General features: G+C 43.9%; 1 protein-coding gene and 1 long non-coding RNA gene across 3 annotated transcripts; both read left to right on the top strand.

Moving 5' to 3' along the window:
* Window positions 1–1517: 1517 nt before the first annotated feature.
* Window positions 1518–19716, top strand: LOC311106578 (adenylate cyclase type 8; the record flags this gene model as incomplete). The annotated part of the gene is made up of 15 exons (XM_084148961.1): window positions 1518–1670; window positions 5073–5810; window positions 6463–6612; window positions 7123–7253; window positions 7818–7929; window positions 8477–8604; window positions 8714–8872; window positions 10287–10527; window positions 10661–10846; window positions 11126–11226; window positions 11822–12023; window positions 16053–16145; window positions 16366–16492; window positions 17878–18080; window positions 18249–19716. The coding sequence occupies 15 exons, from the start codon at window positions 1518–1520 to the stop codon at window positions 18465–18467; spliced, it is 2943 nt and encodes a 980-aa protein (XP_084005087.1). The 3' UTR covers window positions 18468–19716.
* A 2307-nt stretch (window positions 19717–22023) lies between these two features.
* LOC311106454 lies at window positions 22024–22891 on the top strand. 2 transcript variants are annotated; one of them, XR_014610328.1, is made up of 2 exons: window positions 22024–22509; window positions 22641–22891. It is a non-coding gene; the product is annotated as an uncharacterized lncRNA (long non-coding RNA). The 2 variants fall into 2 exon arrangements; XR_014610329.1 differs by having other exon boundaries at window positions 22623–22891.
* Window positions 22892–23233: the final 342 nt, after the last annotated feature.

Raw genomic sequence — 23233 nt, 5'->3', positions numbered from 1 at the left:
GGTGAACTGTCTTGAGGTTGAGGAGCTGCTATGGCAATTTATCCTAGAATAAGTGAGGAGTGGATACAGTACACATCAACAACAACAATGATCCAGGTAAGTGGTGTGCCTGTCTGCTGCAATGTTTTCATACTTTAAGTTTTTATCGCAGAAGCCTTTAGAGAGTAGTGGGGAAAGGTAACTGTCCATCTGTCTCTGTCCATGTTAATTACTCTTTCGGTTCAGGTGGTTGTACGGTATGTACAGTATACGTAAGTTTATCTTTCAAAGTTGCACCTCAAAAGCCCTTGATTTGCTGAACTAACTAATATAAATATGTTATATTTATATACATGTAAAAAAAAAAAAAAAAAGAGACATAAATGTCACGATTATGAATAAAGTCTTTGTTTACACTAGTGATGGCAATCTGCCAACCAGACAAACTAGCAATCTTGCTATAGAAATATAACCTATAGTGTCACGCCCTGACTCTGGGGACTCGTATTTGTTGAGTCAGGGTGTGTATTTTCTGTGTAGTATGTTCTGTGTTGCATTTTCTATGTTTAGATCTAGATCGTGTAGATCTATGTTGGCCGGTGTGGTTCCCAATCAGAGGCAGCTGTAGCTCGTTGTCTCTGATTGGGGACCATACTTAGGCAGCCTATTGGCACTAGTGGGTTGTGGGATCTTGTTCCAGTTAAGGTATGTTGTGTTGTGCTGCCTTGGACTTCACGTTTCGTTTTGTCGGTTGTTTATTCCTTTAAATAAACATGTAGGCATATCACGCTGCGCCTTGGTCCGTCCCGTCTGTAAGCGAACGTGACATATAGAGTGGGAATCATCAATCATTGCTCCCAGTGTTTGTATAATGTTTCCCATGCCACAGAGTGTTGTATCTGTTCTATGTGTTCGATTTCTACCCTCACCATGGGGATCAGAGTAGTGACAGTGGGCCGTGGGAGAGCAGCCACGTGCCAGAAGGAGCCCAGGCAGGAGTTTATAGCATCTCTTCAGTAGTAACAAGCTCAGGTCTAAATCTGGCAACCAGCTCAGGACCTGTCTCTAATGCGTGGTCCAGGCCTCGATGTCAGAGCACAGACCATGTTGAGTTGTGACTGTTGGAACTTTGGTAGATGGAAGCAGCAGGCAGCAGAGGATCCAGATTAGTATGAATATAGAATATTCAAATTAGTCAAGACCTTTGGAGAGTATTTGTTTTCTTGGGCATCATGCTCTAATTTTTTTCAGGACTGAAAGAAGATTGTTTTGCTATAAAATATAACATTAATGACCATCAGATTAGATTGACCCTGCACCTACACTTTGAATAATTTTCTGAAATGGAATTGGCTCCACCTTATTAACTGCTACCACACTTCCTCCCCTGTCCCCTACCACCTTCTCCCCTCTCCACTCTCCTCAGGCGATGCAGCCCCACCCTTCCCTGACTCCTGTCCCCTCGTGAGCTGAGAGGAGGAACACCCCAGACCTCCTGACAACTCCGAGGGTGGAGGTCGGGTCTCTTGGGGGTCATCATGGTGACCTTTGCGGAGAAGTCGGCGGTGCAGCCCATGCTTAGGGAGCCGTCATGCATCACCACGCACCTGTCCCCCGGGCTGCGGCGCAAACAGCTGATGTGGCAGAATGCCATCAAACACATCATCAGCCAACAGGAGATAAATGAGCAGGTGAACTTATGTGACACGTCCAAATCAGCTCTCCTCCTACACTATGAGAAGTGTTAGCCACGTCTTAACTATACACTCTTAGAATAAATGGTGCTATCTAGGACCTAAAATGGTTATTCGGCTGTCCCCATAGGAGAACCCTTTTTGTTTAGAACCAATGGAACCCAAAAGGGTTCTACCTGGAACCAAAAAGGGTTATTCTATGGGGACAGCCGAAGACCCTTTCTGAACCCTTTTTTCTAAGAGTATGCTGTCCACATTCCTTGCTTCCTTCCTTCCGGAAACCCTAGACCCACTCCAATTCGCATACCGCCCCAACAGATCCACAGATGACACAATCTCAATCGCACTCCACACTGCCCTTTCCCACCAGGACAAAAGGAACACCTATGTGAAAATGCTGTGCATTGAATACAGCTCAGCGTTCAACACCATAGTGCCCACAAAGCTCATCACTAAGCTAAGGACCCTGGGACTAATCACCTCCCTCTGCAACTGGATCCTGGACTTCCTGACGGGCCGCCCCCAGGTGGTAAGGGTAGGCAACAACACATCTGCCACGCTGATCCTCAACACCGGGGCCCCTCAGGGGTGCGTGCTTAGTCCCGTCCTGTAATCCCTGTTCACCCACAACTGCGTGGCCAAGCTCGACTCCAACACCATCATTAAGTTTGCTGATGACACAACAGTGATAGGCCTGATCACCGACAACGATGAGACAGCCTATAGGGAGGAGGTCAGAGACCTGGCAGTGTGGTGCCAGGACAACAACCTCTCCCTCAATGTGAGCAAGACAAAGGAGATGATCGTGGACTACAGGAAAAGGAGGCCCCCATTAACATTGACAGGGCTGTAGTGGAGCTTGTTGAGAGTTTCAAGTTCCTTGATGGCCACATCACCAACAAACTATCATGGTCCAAACACACCAAGACAGTCGTGAAGAGGGCACGACAACACCTTTTCCCCCTCAGGAGACTGAAAAGATTTGGCATGGGTCCCCAGATTCTCAAAAAGTTATACAGCTGCACCATCGAGAGCATCCTGTCCGGTTGCATCACCGCCTGGTATGGCTACTGCTCGGCATCCGACCGTAAGGCGCTACAGAGGGTAGTGTGTACGGCCCAGTACATCACTGGGGCTAAGCTTCCTGCCATCCAGAACCTATATACTAGGCGGTGTCAGAGGAAGGCCCAAAAAATGTCTAAGACTCCAGTCACCCATGTCATAGACTGTTCTCTCTGCTACCGCATGGCAAGCGGTACCGGAGCGCCAAGTCTAGGTCCAAAAGGCTCCTTAACAGCTTCTACTCCCAAGCTATAAGACTGCTGAACAATTAATAAAATGGCCACGCAGACTATTTACATTGTTTTTACACTGCTGCTACTCACTTTTTATTATCTATGCATAGTCACTTTACCCCAACCTACATGAACAGTTGAAGTCGGAAATGTACATACACCTTAGCCAAATACATTTAAACTCAGTTTTTCACAATTCCTGACATTTAATCCTAGTAAAAATTCCCTGTCTTAGGTCAGTTAGGATCTCCACTTTATTTTAAGATTGTGAAATGTCAGAATAATAGTAGAGAATGATTTATTTCAGCTTTTATTTTTTTCATCACATTCCCAGTGGGTCAGAAGTTTACATACACTCAATTAGTATTTGGTAGCATTGCCTTTAAATGGTTTAACTTGGGTCAAACATTTCGGGTAGCCTTCCACAAGCTTCCCACAATAAGTTGGGTGAATTTCGGCCCATTCCTCCTGACAGAGCTGGTATAACTGAGTCAGGTTTATAGGCCTCCTTGCTCACACACGCTTTTTCAGTTCTGCCCACAAATGTTCTATAGGTTTGAGGTCAGGGCTTTGTGATGGCCACTCCAATACCTTGACTTTGTTGTCCTTAAGCCATTTTGCCACAACTTTGGAAGAATGCTTGGGGTCATTGTCCATTTGGAAGACCCATTTGCGACCAAGCTTTAACTTCCTGACTGATATCTTGAGATGTTGCTTCAATATATCCACATAATTTTCCTTCCTCATGATGCCATCTATTTTGTGAAGTGCACCAGTCCCTCCTGCAGCAAATCACCCCCACAGCATGATGCTGCCACCCCCGTGCTTCACGGTTGGCTTTTTTATGACGGTTTTGGAGTAGTGGCTTCGTCCTTGCTGAGCGGCCTTTCAGGTTATGTCGATATAGGACTTGTTTTACTGTGGATATAGATAATTTTGTACCTGTTTCCTCCAGCATCTTCACAAGGTCCTTTGCTGTTGTTCTGGGATTGATTTGCACTTTTCGCACCAAAGTATGTTCATCTCTAGGAGACAGAACACATCTCATTCCTGAGCGGTATGATGGCTGCGTGGTCCCATGGTGTTTATACTTGCGTACTAATGTTTGTACAGATGAACATGATACCTTCAGGCATTTGGAAATTGCTCCCAAGGATGAACCAGACTTGTGGAGGTGTACAATCTTTTTTCTGAGGTGTTGGCTGATTTCTTAAGATTTTCCCATGATGTCAAGCAAAGAGGCACTGAGTTTGAAGGTAGGCCTTGAAATACATCCACAGGTACACCTCCAATTGACTCAAATGATGTCAATTAGCCTATCAGAAGCTTCTAAAGCCATGACATCATTTTCTGGAATTTTCCAAGTTGTTTAAAGGCACAGTCAACTTAGTGTATGTAAACTTCTGACCCAATGGAATTGTGATACAGTGAATTATAAGTGAAATTATCTGTCTGTAAACAATTGTTGGAAAAATGACTTGTGTCATGCACAAAGAAGATGTCCTAATCGACTTGCCAAAACTATAGTTTGTTAACAAGAAATGTGTGGAGTGGTTGAAAAACTAGTTTTAATGACTCCAACCTAAGTGTATGTAAACTTCCGACCTAAACTGTACAAACTACCTCGACTAACCTGTACCCCCGCACATTGACTCTGTACCAGTACCCCCTGTATATAGCCTCGTTATTGTTATGTAATTTTATATTTTATTGAGTTACTTTTTATTTTTATTTTCTTAACTCTATTTCTTGAACTGCATTGTTGGTTAAGTGCTTGTAACTAAGCATTTCACGGTAAGGTCTACCTGTTGTATTCGGCGCATGTGACAAATACATTTTGATTTAATTTGTCTCCTTTTCCTCTTGACCACTAATAGGTAAGGTGAAAGTAGTGTGTCTAGTAGAGTCTTCATTATTTTAACCAAAGGGGCAGGTGGGACTTGATGACTTTACATCATGTTACTCTCACATTTTCAGAAACTCATCTCAGATTAGTAGTCATGAAAATGGGATGAGAAAAACAATTGATTTATATAATATCAATCACACTGTACAGTACAGTGTTGACTTTTAATCTGTGTGTCTTTGTCTATGTCTTTGATAGGTAGGGGTGGAGCCAGCGCGTAAAATCTTCGCCACCGACACCTACATCGACGAGATCAACCGCCAGATCCGCAGCAAGGCCTCACGAGGGGCCACTAAACGCCGCTCCTCGGTCTCCCGCGTCCACCCCCACTACGAGCGCAGCTCCACCAGCACCCACCACAGCGGCTCCCACGGCGACTGCTCCAGCGATGCTGATTTCTTCATGCGCTGGGGCCCCATGGTGCGTGGCGTGTACTTGCCCACGCTACGACACACCTTCAAGTCCCGCGACCTGGAGACGCTCTACCAGCAACACTCCTCCCACCAACGACGCACCTCACTGGCTGTCACCAACGTCATCGACGCCGTGGCCAAACTACACATCCTGGTCCTGTACCTGGCGCTGGTGCCCGAGGCCTCCACGGACGCACTGCGTGGTTGGCTGACGGGTTTATTCATGGGAGTGTCCGTAGTGCTGTGTGTCCTGGTTCTGACTTGTAAGGACTCCATGTCTCCTCAGTGGCTGCGCTACGCTGGTCTGGCTAGCTGGCTGTCCCAGACCACACAGGTGCTGGGTGGCCTGGCCTACGGGCTGGAGAGGGACCCTTCATGGTACGTGCTGTTCACGCTGTTCGCCACCTACACACTGCTCCCACTACCCCTGCTCTGGGCCATGTGCGCCGGCTCACTCACCTCAGCACTAGAACTCCTGGTGGAGATCATCCGTCACTACAATGATGCAGAACTGCTGAGAAAGGTGAGCGAATTGCTGCTGCTTGGTTTTATACAGAGGGAGGTCAGGAGGATTGTTTGTATCGGGATACTCCCTGTCTGAAATGCCCCAGCCATAAACAACATATCAGTTCTATATCTATGGCCCTAGCAGCACATATCCATAATGTATTCATTTATTTTCATGGTTAAAAGCTCGAGATAGAGATTGAGAATATAATACACAGGAGACCAAAAAACCACACATGAGCTTGTGAAAGACCTCTCCCTGCATAGCATCACATGTTAAACCCAAGGATGTGACAATGCTGCTCTGCTGTTCTCTAGTGAGTCCTGTCCCTATTGAGAATCCCGTCCCATGTGATAGCTATAAGCAGCTTGTAGCCCATCCACTACAGTACTACTGTACAACTCTCCTCTTCCTCTCCTCCATTCTTATTCTCCTCTCCATGTGTTGGCCATAGGGCTGCTTTAAACATCTAACTCCTCTCCTCTCCTCTCCTCTCCTCTCCTCTCCTCTCCTCTCCTCTCCTCTCCTCTCCTCTCCTCTCCTCTCCTCTCCTCTCCTCTCCTCTCCTCTCCTCTCCTCTCCTCTCCTACTAGCACCAGGTGTTGATCACAGGGCTATTGTCCCAGTCTAACCTCCTCCTCCTCCTCTCTTCCTCTCCTCCCTCCAGGTGTTGGCCACAGGGCTGCTGTACTTGGGTATGAACACAGCTGGCCTTTTCATCCACTACCTGACGGACCGCGCCCAGAGACAGGCCTTCCTGGAGACCCGTCGCTGCATCGAGGGGCGCCTCAAACTGGAGCAGGAGAACCAGAGACAGGTACCTACCTACCTTCCCTTCCAAGTAGACAATCTTATTGTTCAAAATGTCAACATTGGCATGTGAAATAATGAGTAGTGTATTAGTGACATCACCCTTGTAAGAGTGGTAAGTGACACTGTTAGTGATTAGTAGCAAGATTTGTGGGGGGCAGTTTCAAACTTGATTGTTACATTTTAGTTCTGATGCAAGCATATTCATTCTCACTAACAGCCCTTTATAGTAACTGCATTTACCCGTCTCATTTTTCATTTGCAACAAGTCTATGTTCACTCTGGTTATGCCTTATCTACATTACATTCACATGCAAATTCAACACAATGTGTTTAATGAAAGATTCTGTATTTTATTCTCAACTGGAAATATATGTAAGAACTGGGTGTGTGAGGATATACAGTTGCATTGACATGACACGGCTGTATTATTAGGACTGATGAGGAAGAAGACTAACTGTATTATGAAGACAGCAGAGGAGGGAGAGTGACAGAGGGTCTGTGTATTTCCCAACAGGAGCGTCTTGTGCTGTCAATCCTGCCTCGCTTTGTTGCCTTGGAGATGATCGCAGACATGAGTGCTTTGGAGGATGAGCTCGTTCCCCAGGAGTTCCACAAGATCTACATCCACCAGTACAAAGATGTCAGGTACACCCACTCGTGCACACATACACACACACACACACACACACACTGATTTCCAGGCAATAGTGTCTATAGCACATGGACAACACTTTTCAGAGTGATTTAATGACAGAATGGATTAGTACAATAATATGGCAGAGAAAACCGAGGAAAGGATACAGAAAATATATACCGTTTTATCAACTCACACAGTCTGATTATTCGTTATGATTACTTATCGATGCGCTATGTATGTTCATGAGAACACTTGTGATTTTGGTCCCACATTAAGAAATACTACAGTTTACTATAGTATACTACAGTACCTACTATAGAATTCTATATTTAACTGTAGTATACTGTAGAATACTATACTACACACTGTAGTTCCCCTCGATCATGTGTAGTACTTACTATAGAATGTTGTAGAAACTATAGTAAATACTACAGTATTATCCACAAAAACACTATTTATTTAAAATATAGTAAATACTACAGTATTTAATTTGCAGACATTTAATTGACCCATTCCGGTCCCCATATCACAACTTGTGCAACTTATAAGTGAGAACCCTCTCTCCTCCACAGTATCCTGTTTGCTGACATTAAGGGCTTCACACTGCTCTCAATGAACCTGTCAGCCCAGGAGTTGGTCCGCACACTCAACGAGCTCTTTGGGCGCTTTGACCATCTGGCTGAGGTGAGAGAATCCTATAACACTATAGTATAAACCCTGACCACTAACCCTTAACCCTAACCTCTCACTCTAACCCACATACCTTAGACTCTGACCCTTGAACCTTGACCTCTTACCTCACCTCTTTTACATGTAGCCCTGACCCTAACCGCTTTCTCTGGCCCACACACGTCACCTAAACCCTGACCCTAACCTCTGACCTTTAACCCTTTTGACTGAAAGGACAGTATACTGGGGCTTAGCTAGCTCTCCTCATTGCCAAATGCCAAACTGGTGATCCTAACCTTTATCTTCTTTCCTCTCCTTCTCTCTCCCTCCCTTCTACCCCCCGCTCTCCTTCTCTCACCCTCCCTTCTACCCTCCCGCTCTCCTTCTCTCTCTCTCCCTCCCTTCTACCCTCCAACTCTCCTTCTCTCTCCCTTCCTTCTTCCTCCCCTCTCTCCCTTGGTCTCTCTCTCTTTCTGTCCCTGCCCCTTTCTCACTCTGTCTCTGTCTCTCTCTCTCTCTTTCTCTCTCTGTCTCTCTCTCTCTCCCTCTCCACTCACCACAGGAGCACCACTGTATGAGGATAAAGATCCTGGGGGATTGTTACTACTGTGTGTCAGGGGTCCCAGAGCCTCAGCGTGCACATGCTCGCTACTGTGTTGAGATGGGCCTGGCTATGATCAGCACCATACGGTCAGTCCTATCGCCTGATCAGATCTGCATTATAAAATCAGCCACCTAGATCTCACACAGAATCAGTTTATCCAGCTGTACTACTGACCTGTGTGTCTTGCTATTCCAGGTCCGTGCGGAAGCAGCTGAACCATGACATGGACATGCGGATTGGGATCCACTCTGGCTCGGTGTTGTGTGGGGTTCTGGGGCTGCAGAAGTGGCAGTTTGATGTGTGGTCCTGGGACGTGGGCATCGCCAACATGCTGGAGGCAGGGGGCATCCCTGGGTTGGTGACACTGACACCCCCATCCCCTCCCCCAGAATACATCTAGCTACATGTTCATTAGCTAAGCATTCATCACTTTGTTTAAAGGTGTAGTCAAAATTACGTTTTTCTTTGTTTTGTATCATATTGTACAACAGCTGATGAAACTAACAGTGTAAAATGTTTTATTTCCTGATAGTTGCTGATTGAAAATACAATCTACACAGAACCTTCAGCAGGTTTTGCATGGGTGGAGTTTCGGCTTGTCTGGTGACATCGCCAGGCGGTAAATTAGTTAATAGACCAATAACAAAGGAAGTTCCAAACCTCTCTGACAATATCAGCAGTGGTGTAAAGTACTTAAGTTAAAATACTTTAAAATACTACTTAAGTCATTTTTGGGGGTATCTGTACTTTGGTTTACTATTTATATTTTTTTACAACTTTTACTTTTACTTCACTACATTCCTAAAGAAAATAATGTACATTTTCCCTGACACCCAAAAGTACTCATTACATTTTGAATGCTTAGCAAGAAAGGAAAATGGTCAAATTCCGCACTTATCAATTGAACATCCCTGGTCGTCTCTACTGCCTCTGATCTGGCGGACTCACTAAACACAAATGCTTCGTATGTAAATAATGTCTGAGTGTTGGAGTGTGCCCCTGGCTATCCATAAAAATAAAATAATAATAATAATAATTGTGCCATCTGGTTTGCTTAATATAAGGGATTTGAAATTATTTATACTTTTACTGTTACTTTTGATACTTAAGTATGTTTAAAACCAAATACTTTTAGGCTTTTACTCAAGTAGTATTTTACTGGGTGATTTTCACATTTTCTATTAAGGTATCTTTACTTTTACTCAAGTATGACAATTGGGTACTTTTTCCACCACTGAATAATAGCTAGTTTTCAGTTTTCCGCTCCCCACTCAGACCACTTCCAGACAGTCCTAGCAAAATTATTGCTTGAGAAAAAGTTTTGAGCTAAAAAGCTAAAAGGAAAACTATTACAGTAAGGTACTTGTTACACAGAAATGATTTAATATTGATATAAAAACGGCTGCATTGGGCCTTAAACTGGATTCCGTAGCGATGAAAATGCCACATCTGTTTGCGAACAACAAAGATATTACTTCAAACAATGAACACCGTTTTTTCCCACTTGCACATCATTGCATGCATGATAGAACAGGTGCAGGATGCTTCTCTGCCCCATTTAAAAAACAAAACAAAAACAATAACAAATGTGCCTGGGGCGACTAGGTAGCGCTTTTTCATCTTATATGGATATCAGCTTTAACATGTGTACCAAAAGTCCAAACTGTGAAATCAACTTATCTGCTATCTAAATAGCATTGGCTTACTTGCACCACTCCACTCTACCATCATGTTTATTGGTGTGATGTCGCCCCGTCTCCTTCCCCAGCCGGATCCACATCTCCCGGGCAACTCTGGACAGTCTGGAGGGGAACTACAAGACAGAGGACGGCCATGGCCATGAGAGGAATGAGTTCCTGAAGAAACACAACATCGACACTTTCCTCATCTGCCACAAGGAGGATGGGCCCGGGCCCACCCCAGTGGCCCCTGAGCCCACCAAAACCCAGATATCCAGCCAGACCTGGAATACGGAGCTGCCCTTTGGGAATATCATCGACATGAACTGTGTAGGAGGAGAATTTGGAGAATCCCACTATCACTTTCTCTCACTAGTTTTTCTTGAGTAGTTGCTAAAAGTTATCGGTATAAAGGCTGGCAATCTTATTCCTGACTTCTGACCATTCACCTCTGATCTCACAGATCCTGGCCTCCTTCACCAATGGCTCCCTGGCGCAGCTGCCAAACTCATCATCACGGCAATCAGCCTCCAAGGAGATCAACAAGCGGATCGAGCACGCCATCGAGTTGCGCAGCAGCGAGCGCATGCGCAAGGAGCACATCACCCCGGTCACGCTGGTGTTTAAAGACGCTAACATCGAGGACAAGGTAAGGCGGGAGGAGGGAGGGGGGATGGTTTTAAGGGCACTAGGTAGGGGGTAAGGGGATAAAGGTAAGCCAGAGAGCCATAAAGTATGCATACAAGAGAGGGGGATGTGATGATGGTAGAGTGGGTGCAAGTAGGCCTATGCCATTTCGTTAGACCTATACTATTTGTAGGTAGTTGATATCAGTTAATTGTAGCATTGCACTTGTAGCAAATGGCAGCTTGTATTAAATGGTACGGATCACAATGTGCTTTCATAATGTTTTTCCTCTGTGTCTCAGTTTTCCCAGATGAGAGACGAGATGTTCAACTCCAACCTGATCTGCTCCTTCATCATGCTCCTCTTCCTCATGGCTGTCCAGGCCCTCATCCCCGCCCCCAGGTAGACAGACAGCACCCACTGGCCAATTACAGCTTTAACTCTGTGTCTAAGCAGTTTCTTTGAGCCAATAGGATTGGATTTGGATTGTGTTCTAAATAATCAGGATAATCTAGATAGGAAACATGTCTCCCTCTTGTCCTTTTCATTCTATCCTACATACCAGTACCCTTTCCATCATTCTTCTGTACACTCTAAGAAAAAAGAGTTCCGAAAGGGTTCTTCAGCTGTCCCCATAGGAGAACCCTTTTTGGTTCCAGGTAGAACCCTTTTTGGTTCCAGGTATAACTATTTTGGGTTCCATGTAGAACCCTCTGTGAAAAGGGTTCTACATGGAACTCAAAAGGGTTCTTCAAAGGGTTATCCTATGGGGACAGCCAATGAACCCTTTTAGGTTTTACATAGCAACTTTCTTTCTAAGAGTGCACCCCTCCTCCCATCACCCATCCATCTCTCTTAATTCCCCCTCAATCTCCCCCTTATCTCAGGCTCTCCTTAACCACTTTGTCTTCAACCAATGACTCATTCTTTCCTCCCTATTATACCTCCTTCTTCACTATTCTCATCCCTCTCTCCTCTCTCTCTCTCCTCTCTGTAGGCCGTACCCGGCAGTGCTCCAGTTCTCTCTCTTCCTGCTGGCCTATATGTTGCTGCTGCTGATGGCTTTGGCTGAGGAGTTTAAGCAGGCCCCTCCGGCGCTACTACAGCTCTGCTGCTGGTTCCATGAGAACAACAGCGCCCGCAACCTCCTCACCCTCACTGCCATCGCTATCAACTTCGGCCTGGCCTCCACCGACATGGTGAGTACCAGCCAGGTTTGGGGTCCATTTCATTTAAATTCAGTCATTTCCAGACTGGATTTTCAATGAAACTGCATTTATGAACAAAATAAGTATGAATAAATGGATGGCCTGGTATCAACGTATCATAGAAATATATAATTAGCACCAATAGAGTTTAGAAAGATATGTATGGTGAGTACTGGAAGGACTGAGAGTTTTACTCCTTTCTTATCATGAGCTGCATTACTCAATGTCCGTGCTTCACTCCTGCACCGTCAAACTCTTCTGGTGAAAATGAGAAACCCCATGAATTCTACTGATTGTTTCCATCATGTGTCTGATTTGAGGTCCAGTAGGACATGAGGATGGTGTTGTGTAGTTGACTGTCCTGCTTCACTCCTCTCTCTGTCTGCTCTGGTCCAGGTGTGGTGCATTCTGAGGGACTCTGCTATAGCAGAGGGGCAGGGGACAGACAGGGCCAGCACAGATACAGACACACCCAGCCAATGGATTCTCACTGCCTGCACCTACCCAGAGGTAAGACAGACTTCTCTGAGAGACAAATGTGGATTGTGGAGTGTGGATTTATCACAGTGTGATCATACACATTTCTCAACCCCTCCTCTCTAATATATTATCTGTTGAAGATTCACTAGACATACACATGCATCCATTTAAGACAATAAATAACACTGTCCCTTCCTCTCTCTCCCCCCTCCCTCCCTCCCTCCCTCTCTCCCTCCCTCTCTCCCTCCCTCCGTCCCTCTCTCTCTCGCTCTCCCTCCCTCTCTCCCTCTCTCCCTCTCTCTCCTGTGTTCTACAGTTTTTTGTGCTGAGTGGGGTGATAGCCATGGTGACATGTGCGGTGTTCCTCAGGCTGAGTTCTCTGTTGAAGCTAGCTGTGCTGCTATTGGTGGTGGCTGTCTACTCCTACTTTATACAGGTGGCATTCCACATCCTTTATGTCAACCAGCAAGAGCAGGACCTCCTCCTGCACAGGTACGCACACACACAAATATCACACACATACAAATATCACATATAAAGTATAACAAATAACATTTTACATTTACATTTTAGTCATTTAGCAGACGCTCTTATCCAGAGCGACTTACAGTTAGTGAGTGCATACATTTTTCATACTGGCCCCCCGTGGGAATAACATATAACAAATATCACGCGGCAGGTAGCCTAGCGGTTAAGCGCGTTGGGCCAGTAACCGAGAGGTTGCTGGTTAAAATCCCAGAGCCGGCAAGGTGGAAAAATCTGCCATTCTACCCTTGAGCAAGGCAGTAAACCACCAACAACAACTGCTCCCTGTGCGCTATTGATGTTGATTAAGAGGGGTTGGGTTAAATACAGGAGACACATTTCACTTGTGCAACTGACTAGGTATCTCCCTACACTCTAAATCAATATTGTGTGGGATTTGGCTATGAGTTGTCCATTACCAATTGAACACTTGGTTGATTTTATCACTCAAATTCTAATCTTTCTGTCTCTTCCTTCGTGTGTCACACACACACAGGTCTCACTACCTCAGGAGGAAGGGCATCTCCATCCTCCTCATGACCATGTTTGTTGTTGCTGTGTTCTACAATGGAAGACAAGTACAGTAACACACAACAGTCCTTACCTTTTATTTCAGTAGCGCTCCCCGAGGCATCTTATTGTGTTAAGCAGTTATGTAGCTGCAACTGATGTGTCCGTAACTTATTCAAGTTTATTGAGTCACCATCATCCCTCAGTAAAGTAAAGTATATTTGTGATTGGCTGTTCCTTGTCATCAAGTGGGAGGCGACAGCGAGGCTGGACTTCCTATGGCGTCTGCAGGCTCAGCAGGAAGTGGAGGACATGAGGGAGCTGCGGGAGCACAACGGGTATCTGCTGAACAACATCCTGCCATCGCACGTCGCAAGACACTTCCTGGAGAGGGGCAGGAACAACGAGGTACAGAAAACGCCATGACACTGTATAGGCTACTGAATATCCTGATTCCAAAACAATCCCTTGCACATGTCCATTAGCCTGGTCCCAGATCTGTTTGTGTTGCCTTGTCAACTCATATAGTCATGTTTTGGCAAGACCGCACAAACACATCTGGGACCAGGGAACCTATCCTCAGGTCTCTTCACATCACAGATCAGATAGGTTAAAGGAAATGCCTATTAAACAATCAAGTTCATATTAACTTCTCAATGTGTGTCCTTTCTCCCTTCTTCAGGAGCTGTACTCCCAGTCCTATGAGGAGGTGGGGGTGATGTTTGCCTCAGTCGCAGGGTTCACCGACTACTATGAGAAGAAGGAGATCAAACACGAGGGGGTCGACAGCCTCCGACTGCTCAACGAGATCATCGCTGACTTTGACGAGGTGAGGGCGAGACGAGGAGGGGGTACGGCCCAGGCAGAGTTTTGCAATGTGTTGGAACACCAGATATTTTCTCTCACTTTCCATCCCAACAAATAAAAGTGGAACTGACAGCGTTTTAACTACTTTGCAGATATGAAATATACAGACAATCATAATATCAGTCAAAAATATCAAATTCCCAGTTTACGCTACAAATTTTTTTAAAATCTGTCCTATTTTACTCAAAATGCAGTTCAATGCATGATTAACATAATTCACCAATACATGTCTTGGTCCCAAAAAAATTGCTATCAGGATGTAAATCACAGCTGGCCTGGTACATTGTTTGCTGCCTCCACCCATTCGGGATGCACTGTTTGAGTTTCAATGATTTAATATTTTGGACAAAAACGTACACATTTAATTAAAGCTGGGAATGTCAATACAATCAAACTAGCAAGGTCAATGATCACAAGTCAGTCATAACGTGGTTTATAGACTAGCGTACCTATTTATGTAGCAATTTATTTTGCAAGCTAAAAACACAAAGCCTAACGTTAACTAGCTACGCTAGCTAGCTAGCTGCTGGGAGGATGTCATGTCATTGGAGGAGTGGGTGAGTGGACTACTTTTTCCCATCGTATCGTTTTTCGGTGGCTACAGCTGGAGATGCAGGTGTTATTTGGTTAACTAGCATGAAATGTGAATCGCTTTGCTAGCTAGCTAGCTAGCTATGCTGAACTTGAAGGACTGTTATCCACAGTTAGCATGCATATTTCTTAGTTGTCAATTAAATGTATTTGGCAGGCAGTTCTCATTCAGTTTTCAAAACGTGGGTTGGAACAAGCATGCATTGGCAGGCAAGCTGCAGAAGGGCGAGCAGGCTACTATTCCCCATCGTTTATCATTGCAATTCTGATGGACAACTACAAGTTGAAAAAGTTTGAGAGGGTTTATCTGCTCTTTTCTCGTTAGAGTTTAGCTCATCTCGCTCTGGCTAACATTAGTTGTTGATCTAGGGAGAGATAGCCTACCTGTTCATGGTTGTTTGATCAATAGGACTGTAAAGTTCCCAAATGTAAGAGGACTCCTGTGGTATTTACATATTTGAAGAAATCCATTCAGGTGTATTTGTGGCTTTTGGTGAATGCTTTCTAATGGTCGAAAGTCACGCTGTTGCTACTGTCTGTAAACACCCAGTCCAGTTCAAAGTCAATGATGGCTGGCCCGTGTGGCAAATGGCTTATTTGCATGTAGGCCTACTGTAGCTCTGATTGGCTATGGCGCACCGGTCTGTCTGTCTAGAGTCCGGTCCTGGACAAGACTGACATGTTATTATTAGGTTTTATTTACTGCAGTGTCTATTAATTGTCCAAATGCATGGCCGCTTTCCCACTATATATATTGCTATAGAATTTTCACAAATGCCTTTCTCATTCCCAAACATTCTATGAAAACGTGAAAATGACCATATCTAAGTGCTTGCTTGTCAGAAAATGTAAAAAATAAAATAAAAGGCGGCATGTTCTTCTTGGAGGTGTATATGAACAGGTTTTTATCTAGTCAAGTCCTAATTTTTTGTTAAGTAAAAATTTTTTTTCTGAGGTGAGCTTCCTCACTGTCTTTCTTTCATTCTCACTCACTTTGTCTTTTCCGTCTTTCTTTCCCTCCCTACTCCTTCTCTCTCTTCACACTAGCTGTTGGAGGAGTTCTATTTTCATGACATTGAGAAGATCAAGACCATCGGCAGCTGTTACATGGCAGCATCTGGCTTATCTCCAGACAGACAGGTACTGCAACATCCTTTAGTCATCTGGGTACCAAACCAAACATACATTTTTGGATGTGTCATCATAACTCTTCAAAGAGGGGTTGCCTCAGGAAAAGTAGAGAAGGGACTTACCGAAAAATGTATTTTCCTTATTGCTGTCCTCTTGTTCTTTCTATCCTGTCTTTCTCACGAACCTCCCTCCCTCACACACACACACACACACACACGCACATTCAAAGTCGCAGTCCCATGGACGTGTGAATGGGTGGCACCACCTGAGTGAGCTGGTCCTGTTTGCCTTGGCCATGCAGGAGACCCTGAGAGAGATCAACAAAAAATCTCACAACAGCTTCCAGCTCCGTGTGGGTAAGAGACAACAACAGAGACTATACACAGAGAGACTATGCTCAGACAGACCTACGCAGACATATGGGCCTAAACTACATGTTTTATGATGCTCAATAATGATCAATCAGATGGTTGTTCTCTCTGTTTGAGATGATACAGTAGATCAGTCAAGATGGCATTCTCTCTCACACAATAGCCAGCTAGCACTAACATTCTGAGAACCATATGCTTCTTAGAGCTTGGTGAGAGCGTGGTTGTCCTATGGTTATTTTTGCATACAACCTTCCCACAACTTTCTGGGAATGGTGCAGGATAGTTGCTTAGCTTTGGAACATTCTCAGCACATTTAAGGAAGTTTCCTAAAGGTTTCAAATATGGTTAAATTTAATTTCAATTTTGGTAATGTTCTAAGAACGTTCTTCAACTGTTTTGACATTGAGTATGTTCTCAAATAGTTCAGTGAACGTAAAGAAACAATGTTCTTCTGTGGGAATTTCACTACTTCAGCATAACGTTTCCTACAGGTTTCCTCATGGTTCTATTTAAAGTCATGTTCTCATTGTTCCAAGAAAAAGACTTTCCATAAAAACCACAAGACAACTTGAGTAATGTTCAGAGAACGTTCTAAGAATTTTATTTTAAAATATATACATTCTGTCAACAAAACTTTCTCTATCCTCTATCTTGTTAAGTGTGTTCAAGTGTGTTGTCCGCGCCCACTAATTGGCCATAACTGATCTTAATGAGTGTTTGTTTCCTTTGAAATGGGTTTTAAAATGAACAGCTTTGTATGCGTAAAAAACATGGCTTGCTAGTTCCATCCTGATGGCGCAGTGGACTAATTCCATGGATAGAGAACCAAAGATTATAGGGTCGAATCTCACTGATGCCGTGTCATGATAAAACATTTATGTGTTTGTGTGAGTAATGCCTAAGGAATGAATTTCCATGTGTCCTATCTGTGCTTGTAGTTTAAGAAAGTTAACACAAAATAAGCTAACAGTGTTATTAAAAGTCTTATTGAAACATTCAGTGAAAGTTTTAAGGAAGTTACTAAAACCTTCAGAGCGTTAATAAAACCTCAGAGAAAACATTTCAAGGAACCAGAGTAAAACGTTCCCAGGACCTCCCTGCAACCTAAAAATAAATGTTCCCAGAACAGGCGAAATGTTCACTTCTGCTCTCGGAACGTTTAAAAAAACGTTCAGTTATAGCAGTCAGGAAACGTATGGATTCATTCCTACAACCAATGTGAAACCAAAAACATATGTTCTCACAACTTCCAAGGAACCAAATGTGCTAGCTGGGTAAATACTGATTACACTGTAATAAGCTTAAAACTTTTACTAAGTCAATACTCATCCAATCAAGCCTCTCCACGTTTATTTCTAACCACCACTCAGGCATCGCTCATGGGCCTGTGGTTGCCGGGGTGATCGGCGCAACCAAGCCTCAATATGACATCTGGGGGACGACGGTGAACCTGTCGAGCCGCATGGACAGCACAGGCGTGAGTGGCCGCATCCAGGTGCCCGAGGCCACACGCGGGATCCTGGCTGCCTGGGGCTTCGTCCTGGAGCTGAGAGGACAGATCTACATCAAGGGGGTGAGGATCCAGAATATGTATATCTCTCAAATGATACCCTATACCCCACATTGTGCACTGCTGTTGTCCAGAGCCCTATGGGGCTATAGTATATAGTACTATACACTTCAAGAGGAATTCAGAAAATTAGGATATCGCTTTCTAATCAGGTTTTTTGTGTTATTGTAGGTGAGCGAGCGGCAGGGGAAGGTCCGGACTTACTTCATCAACAGCAGTCACGCCCAAAGGGCCAGTAACAGGACTTGGGGACGGTCAGTGGGGCGATCGGAGGGCAGGAACACCCTGGCAGCGGTGGTGTTTGGTCTGGTACAGTCCAGGCAGAAGGAGAAGCAGAGAGAGGCCAACAGAGTGTTGTTCAGCATGGCCCCCAGCAGCGGACAGTGCTAACAGAAGATTCTAGAGAGACCAACAAAGGAGGTCAGAGTTCAGACTGACTGAGCACTTCCTGTTTAGGGGGTCAGGACTTCCTATGTCATGAGTCGTCCAGCACTGACTTGAAACACCACAGTGGTGGATTAGCTGGTTGATCCTCAGAGAGAGAGAGAAGATATACTGTATGTAGTGATTCTCGTGAGGAGACAACTGTACAGAACATGGGACCAAGTGCCCCAGGGGCTAAAGTAGGTATTTTGTTGGGTCGGTTCAAGGGACACATTGGGTGTCACATTAAACATTATCCAGAGGACTTTCTCTTTGGCCCACAAAACTCTGTCTTGATTCGACCAGGAGGATCTACTGTCAATCTTAGTTCCACTGAGTTTAAACAATCCCCGTTAGGATGCTAATTGCTTTTTTATTACCATATCTACATATACAGTAGATATTTGTTACATGTGTTTTCATGTTTATTTCTTACCTGACTGAGGCCAACACAGTGCACTACTCTTATAGAAATCTTATCCGTGCAGGACATTTGATTACTGTAAGTGGTTGATTTACTGTAAGTATTCACTGTAAGCGGAGTACACTGTATTTACATAATGATGTAAAAAACTCTGCAGTTTACATGTTCGATTAGAGTCCAGACCTCTAAGCCATAATAATAAATGCCTCACTTCATAATCACTGTCCCGAGATGAACTGTGCAACCTATTTTGTATCATAGACGTTCAATCGCTGGATTAATTTAGTGTAAAGTAGTGCATACATTTTTGTAAACTATACACAATTTTGTAATGTTTTTATTACGATGTATAATATGATTGTTAATCGAGAGAACACATTGTTTAAATACATCGTTTGATCTGTGTAGTGATAAACACCCAAGTGTATTTCGCTACACATTGTGGTGAAGGGGATTTCTATGGTAACACTGTTCTTCAATTAAATGTGTTTTTGTTACATTTTCTGTGGAAATTGTCAAAAGTCGTCCTTGTGCATAGAGTTGTATGGTTTGTTTAACTTTTGAAAAATCTGAGTCTCAGCATCACTCTATTAACGTGGCTTTGCCCTGAAGATGATTTTATTTGGTTCTGTCAATGAGTGTAACCTCATTGAGCTTACTTTACCTCACACAATTCACTGCACAACAACTTATATAACCTGCTGGTGTTTGTACACTACTCAGGTCATTCACTGTGAATGGTCAGTCACCCTGATGAAGGCTGTTGTAGTCGCAACGCATTGGTTGGTTCTTTATTCTTCCCACGCATAAGCTGTAAAACATTAAAATATAAAAAAATTCTCCACTACATGAGTGCCTTGATTACTTCTGGAAGTTTGTTTACTGTCCAGCATCAACTTATTTTTGTTCTATAGTATTTCATCCCATGATCAAAGAGCACCTCATGGATTAACTATAACCAAAGAAGCGCTGCTCTCCTATGTCTTCTCATTCACTGTGATGTTTAGGGAGCGTTCAAATGAAAACTACCATGGAAACTATTATGTATCCAGACTCAAAGATTGGTGTAATTATAAATTAGTGTCAAAGATATGTCAAACTTGCATTCTGTGACCTATTTCAACATAGCCACATGATGTCGCCTTGGCATACAACCTGGACATTTTGTCTGCCTAGTATTAAAGAATAAACAACTGTCTATAGTCCTCCAGTGCAGAATAGGCAACTGTCTATAGTCCTCCAGTGCAGAATAGGCAACTGTCTATAGTCCTCCAGTGCAGAATAGGCAACTGTCTATAGTCCTCCAGTGCAGAATAGGCAACTGTCTATAGTCCTCCAGTGCAGAATAGGCAACTGTATGTGGCTTGGCTTTTTGTCACTCCAGTTTCTTCATCACAACCATGATTTTCACTTCCTATTTGTGTCAAATCGTATTTAAAGAAAATAGTCTGATTGATATGTATTAAAAAGGTAAACAGTACTACAACTTCTTAGTACAAGGTATGATGTTGCCCAGACTGTAGTGATGGCGCTGTTTAACTGTTTCGTGGTTCATATATTTATTTTTCCACAATTTGTACTGAAATGTTTATAGAATACATTTTTTATGCTAATAAGAGTAATGAAAATGAAAATAGACTTGCTTTTCCTTGTAGAGCAAACTGTGTGTGTTTTGGAAGAGGTGTGCACCTGCAGAAGGAGAGAAGAAGATGGAGAAGAGCAGGGGAGAACGTTTGCACCCCTGACATTAGTGGTTTGTACTGTACCGCTGAAATACAAATAGGTTTGGCCAATTAGGTATATCTCACTGCTTATACTGTATTATTACCACTGCCACTCATGAGGACTATGATTCTCCATGACCTATGTAAGGCATTTAAGTGTGTTAACCCTCGCAAGACTGCTGGCCCAGATGGCATCTCTAGGCGCGTCCTCAGAGCATGTGAAGACCACCCTTATGAAAAAAGATAGCAGTCGGAGTGCAGTATAATGCAAATACTTCGGCCAAAATAATACAGTTTTTTTTACTGCATTAATTTTGCAATCTCTGTGTCCAAAATATCACAGTCGACTGCAGTTACTGCACTTTTACTGCAGTTTCAAAACTGCAATCTGTTTTTGTAAGGGCAGCTGGCTGGAGTGTTTACAGACATATTCAATCTCTCCCTATCCCAGTCTGTTGTCCCCACTTCAAGATGTCCACCATTGTTCCTGTACCCAAGAAAGCAAAGGTAACTGAACTAAATGACTATCGCCCCGTAGCACTCACCTCTGTCATCATGAAGTGCTTTTAGAGGCTAGTTAAGGATCATATCACCTCCACCTTACCCAACATCCTAGACCAGGGATAGGCAATCCTGGTCCTGAAAGACCAGGGCCCGTATCCTTAAAGATTCTGAGAATCCTCTCAGAGAGCTCCTAACTTAACCAAAAAATTCCTTGCCAGGAGTTTTAGCTTAGAAGTGATTCCAGAACATTTTCAGTGAACTCTGAGCCAGGAATGGATGAAAAATCCTATCTTAGTGAGGAGGTGTGGTTGACCCCGTTGCTAGGTATGAGTCATCATTTCAAAAGCCGTGATTGGTTGATCCTACAAGTTTGATGAAAATGAACTTTTGGTGATAATGAGCAAAGGATGTACCCTCAAATCAATAAACATAATTATACACTCTAATCTTATGCAGACTATAATTGTAAATAATATTTCACATTCAAGAAAATATCTGGAAAATGAATAGTAAGCTGTAGGGGTTATAGCCTAACATTAGAATCTAAAATATGTGAAAACTTAAGCTCATTACAACCTGTTCAAATAATGATTTGTGTCTCATTTGCTCATATTAATATCCTAGCTGGCATATTTTGTACTTTCACTTCCATATGGACCCCATTGAAAACAAGATGGCCTATCTCAAGGGGCTGTCCTTAATGAAGTAGAAATTGCAACGTTACAACTCAGTGTGAACTTAACGAGGGTAACACAGCTCAGCTTTTAACAATGACTGTGATTGCTGGCTGGTCTATTTATGAAGGCTTGTTAACAAATATCCTACAAACACAGAAAATGGAGAAAAAAAGGAATGGCAAGCCAAACTGGACTGAGGAGCAAGGTTTGTTGCTGGCCCAGTTGGTGAACGAACATAAAGGTATGTTACGAGGAAAATTTGGCCCAACTGTCACTAGCCAAGGCAAGAGGCGCGCCTGGGACACAATATCCCAAACAATCAATGCCTCTTTTCCACTGGTGGTGCGGACAGGCGACGATTGTGAGAAAAGGTGGTATGTGCTGCAGTCCAAGGCAAAAGATGAGATTGCAGCACACAAGCGGGAATCCTCACTCACAGGTGAGCAAAATACTATGGCCTACCACATAATCTGGCAATTTGCTCCTGCTGGCAAAGTTAATTTACATGCCTAAGTACTGTGTTCATTGACTGTTTCTTTCTAGGGGGTGGACCACCTGCAAAGCGGCTGTCCCAGGTGGCCGACACTGTCTTTCAAGTCCTGGGACACTGAGGTCAGTGTCACCGGGCTGCCAACAGGCATTGACACGTCAATGATGCAGGCCCTTGAAATGCAGCAAAGGTAGGACACAGGGTTATTCATATCAACAGTGTTTATTCATTGCAGAAGCCATTTCATGTGTTATCCATGCTCATTGTATTAAATTAATTTAATCAAAACAATAATTAAACTAGGCCTATGTATTTCTGTAGCATGGAGCCATCACAAGAACCGGGCCCATCAAGTTTGCCGCCTGAACCATCTGCAGCTGCTACTCAGGATAGCCCGGCGGATCAAACACCATTCCCATCCGCAGCACCTGCTCCGTCAGCATCCCTGCAGGAGAGAAGATTGCAACTCACAATTGATGTGTTTGAACAACAAAAAAAAGTCCTTTCCCTTCAGGAGGAGTACTACCGCCTTAAAATTGAACACCTAAAAAATAAACCATTTAGAGATTGTGTTCTGTGTCTTGCATTTAACAGTTGCAGGTGATGTGCAGTAAAACTGTGGTAGTTCTTAATACCATCACAAGTTCTCAAATGACATGGGGCTACAGCTTGCCTGAAATGTAAATTTGTGAAGTTTGCCCTGTAAGGCAGTCCACTCTGGGCTAGGTTCCCCTGTGGAATGTGAATATCTTCTTCACCACCATCCTCATCGTTGTCTCCATCCTCATCCTCATCGCCATCCTCCAGAGGTTCTGCAATCTGTCTAACCTTGCAAATATTGTGTAATATTGCACAGGCTATGATGAGTTTGCTGACTTTTTCAGGCCTCAGCCGCACCTCTCCGTGGAGAACAT

Source organism: Coregonus lavaretus (genome assembly GCF_964263955.1).
Source record: "Coregonus lavaretus genome assembly, chromosome: 31".
NCBI lineage: Eukaryota > Metazoa > Chordata > Actinopteri > Salmoniformes > Salmonidae > Coregonus > Coregonus lavaretus.
This window is presented reverse-complemented; position numbering and strand designations above follow the sequence as displayed.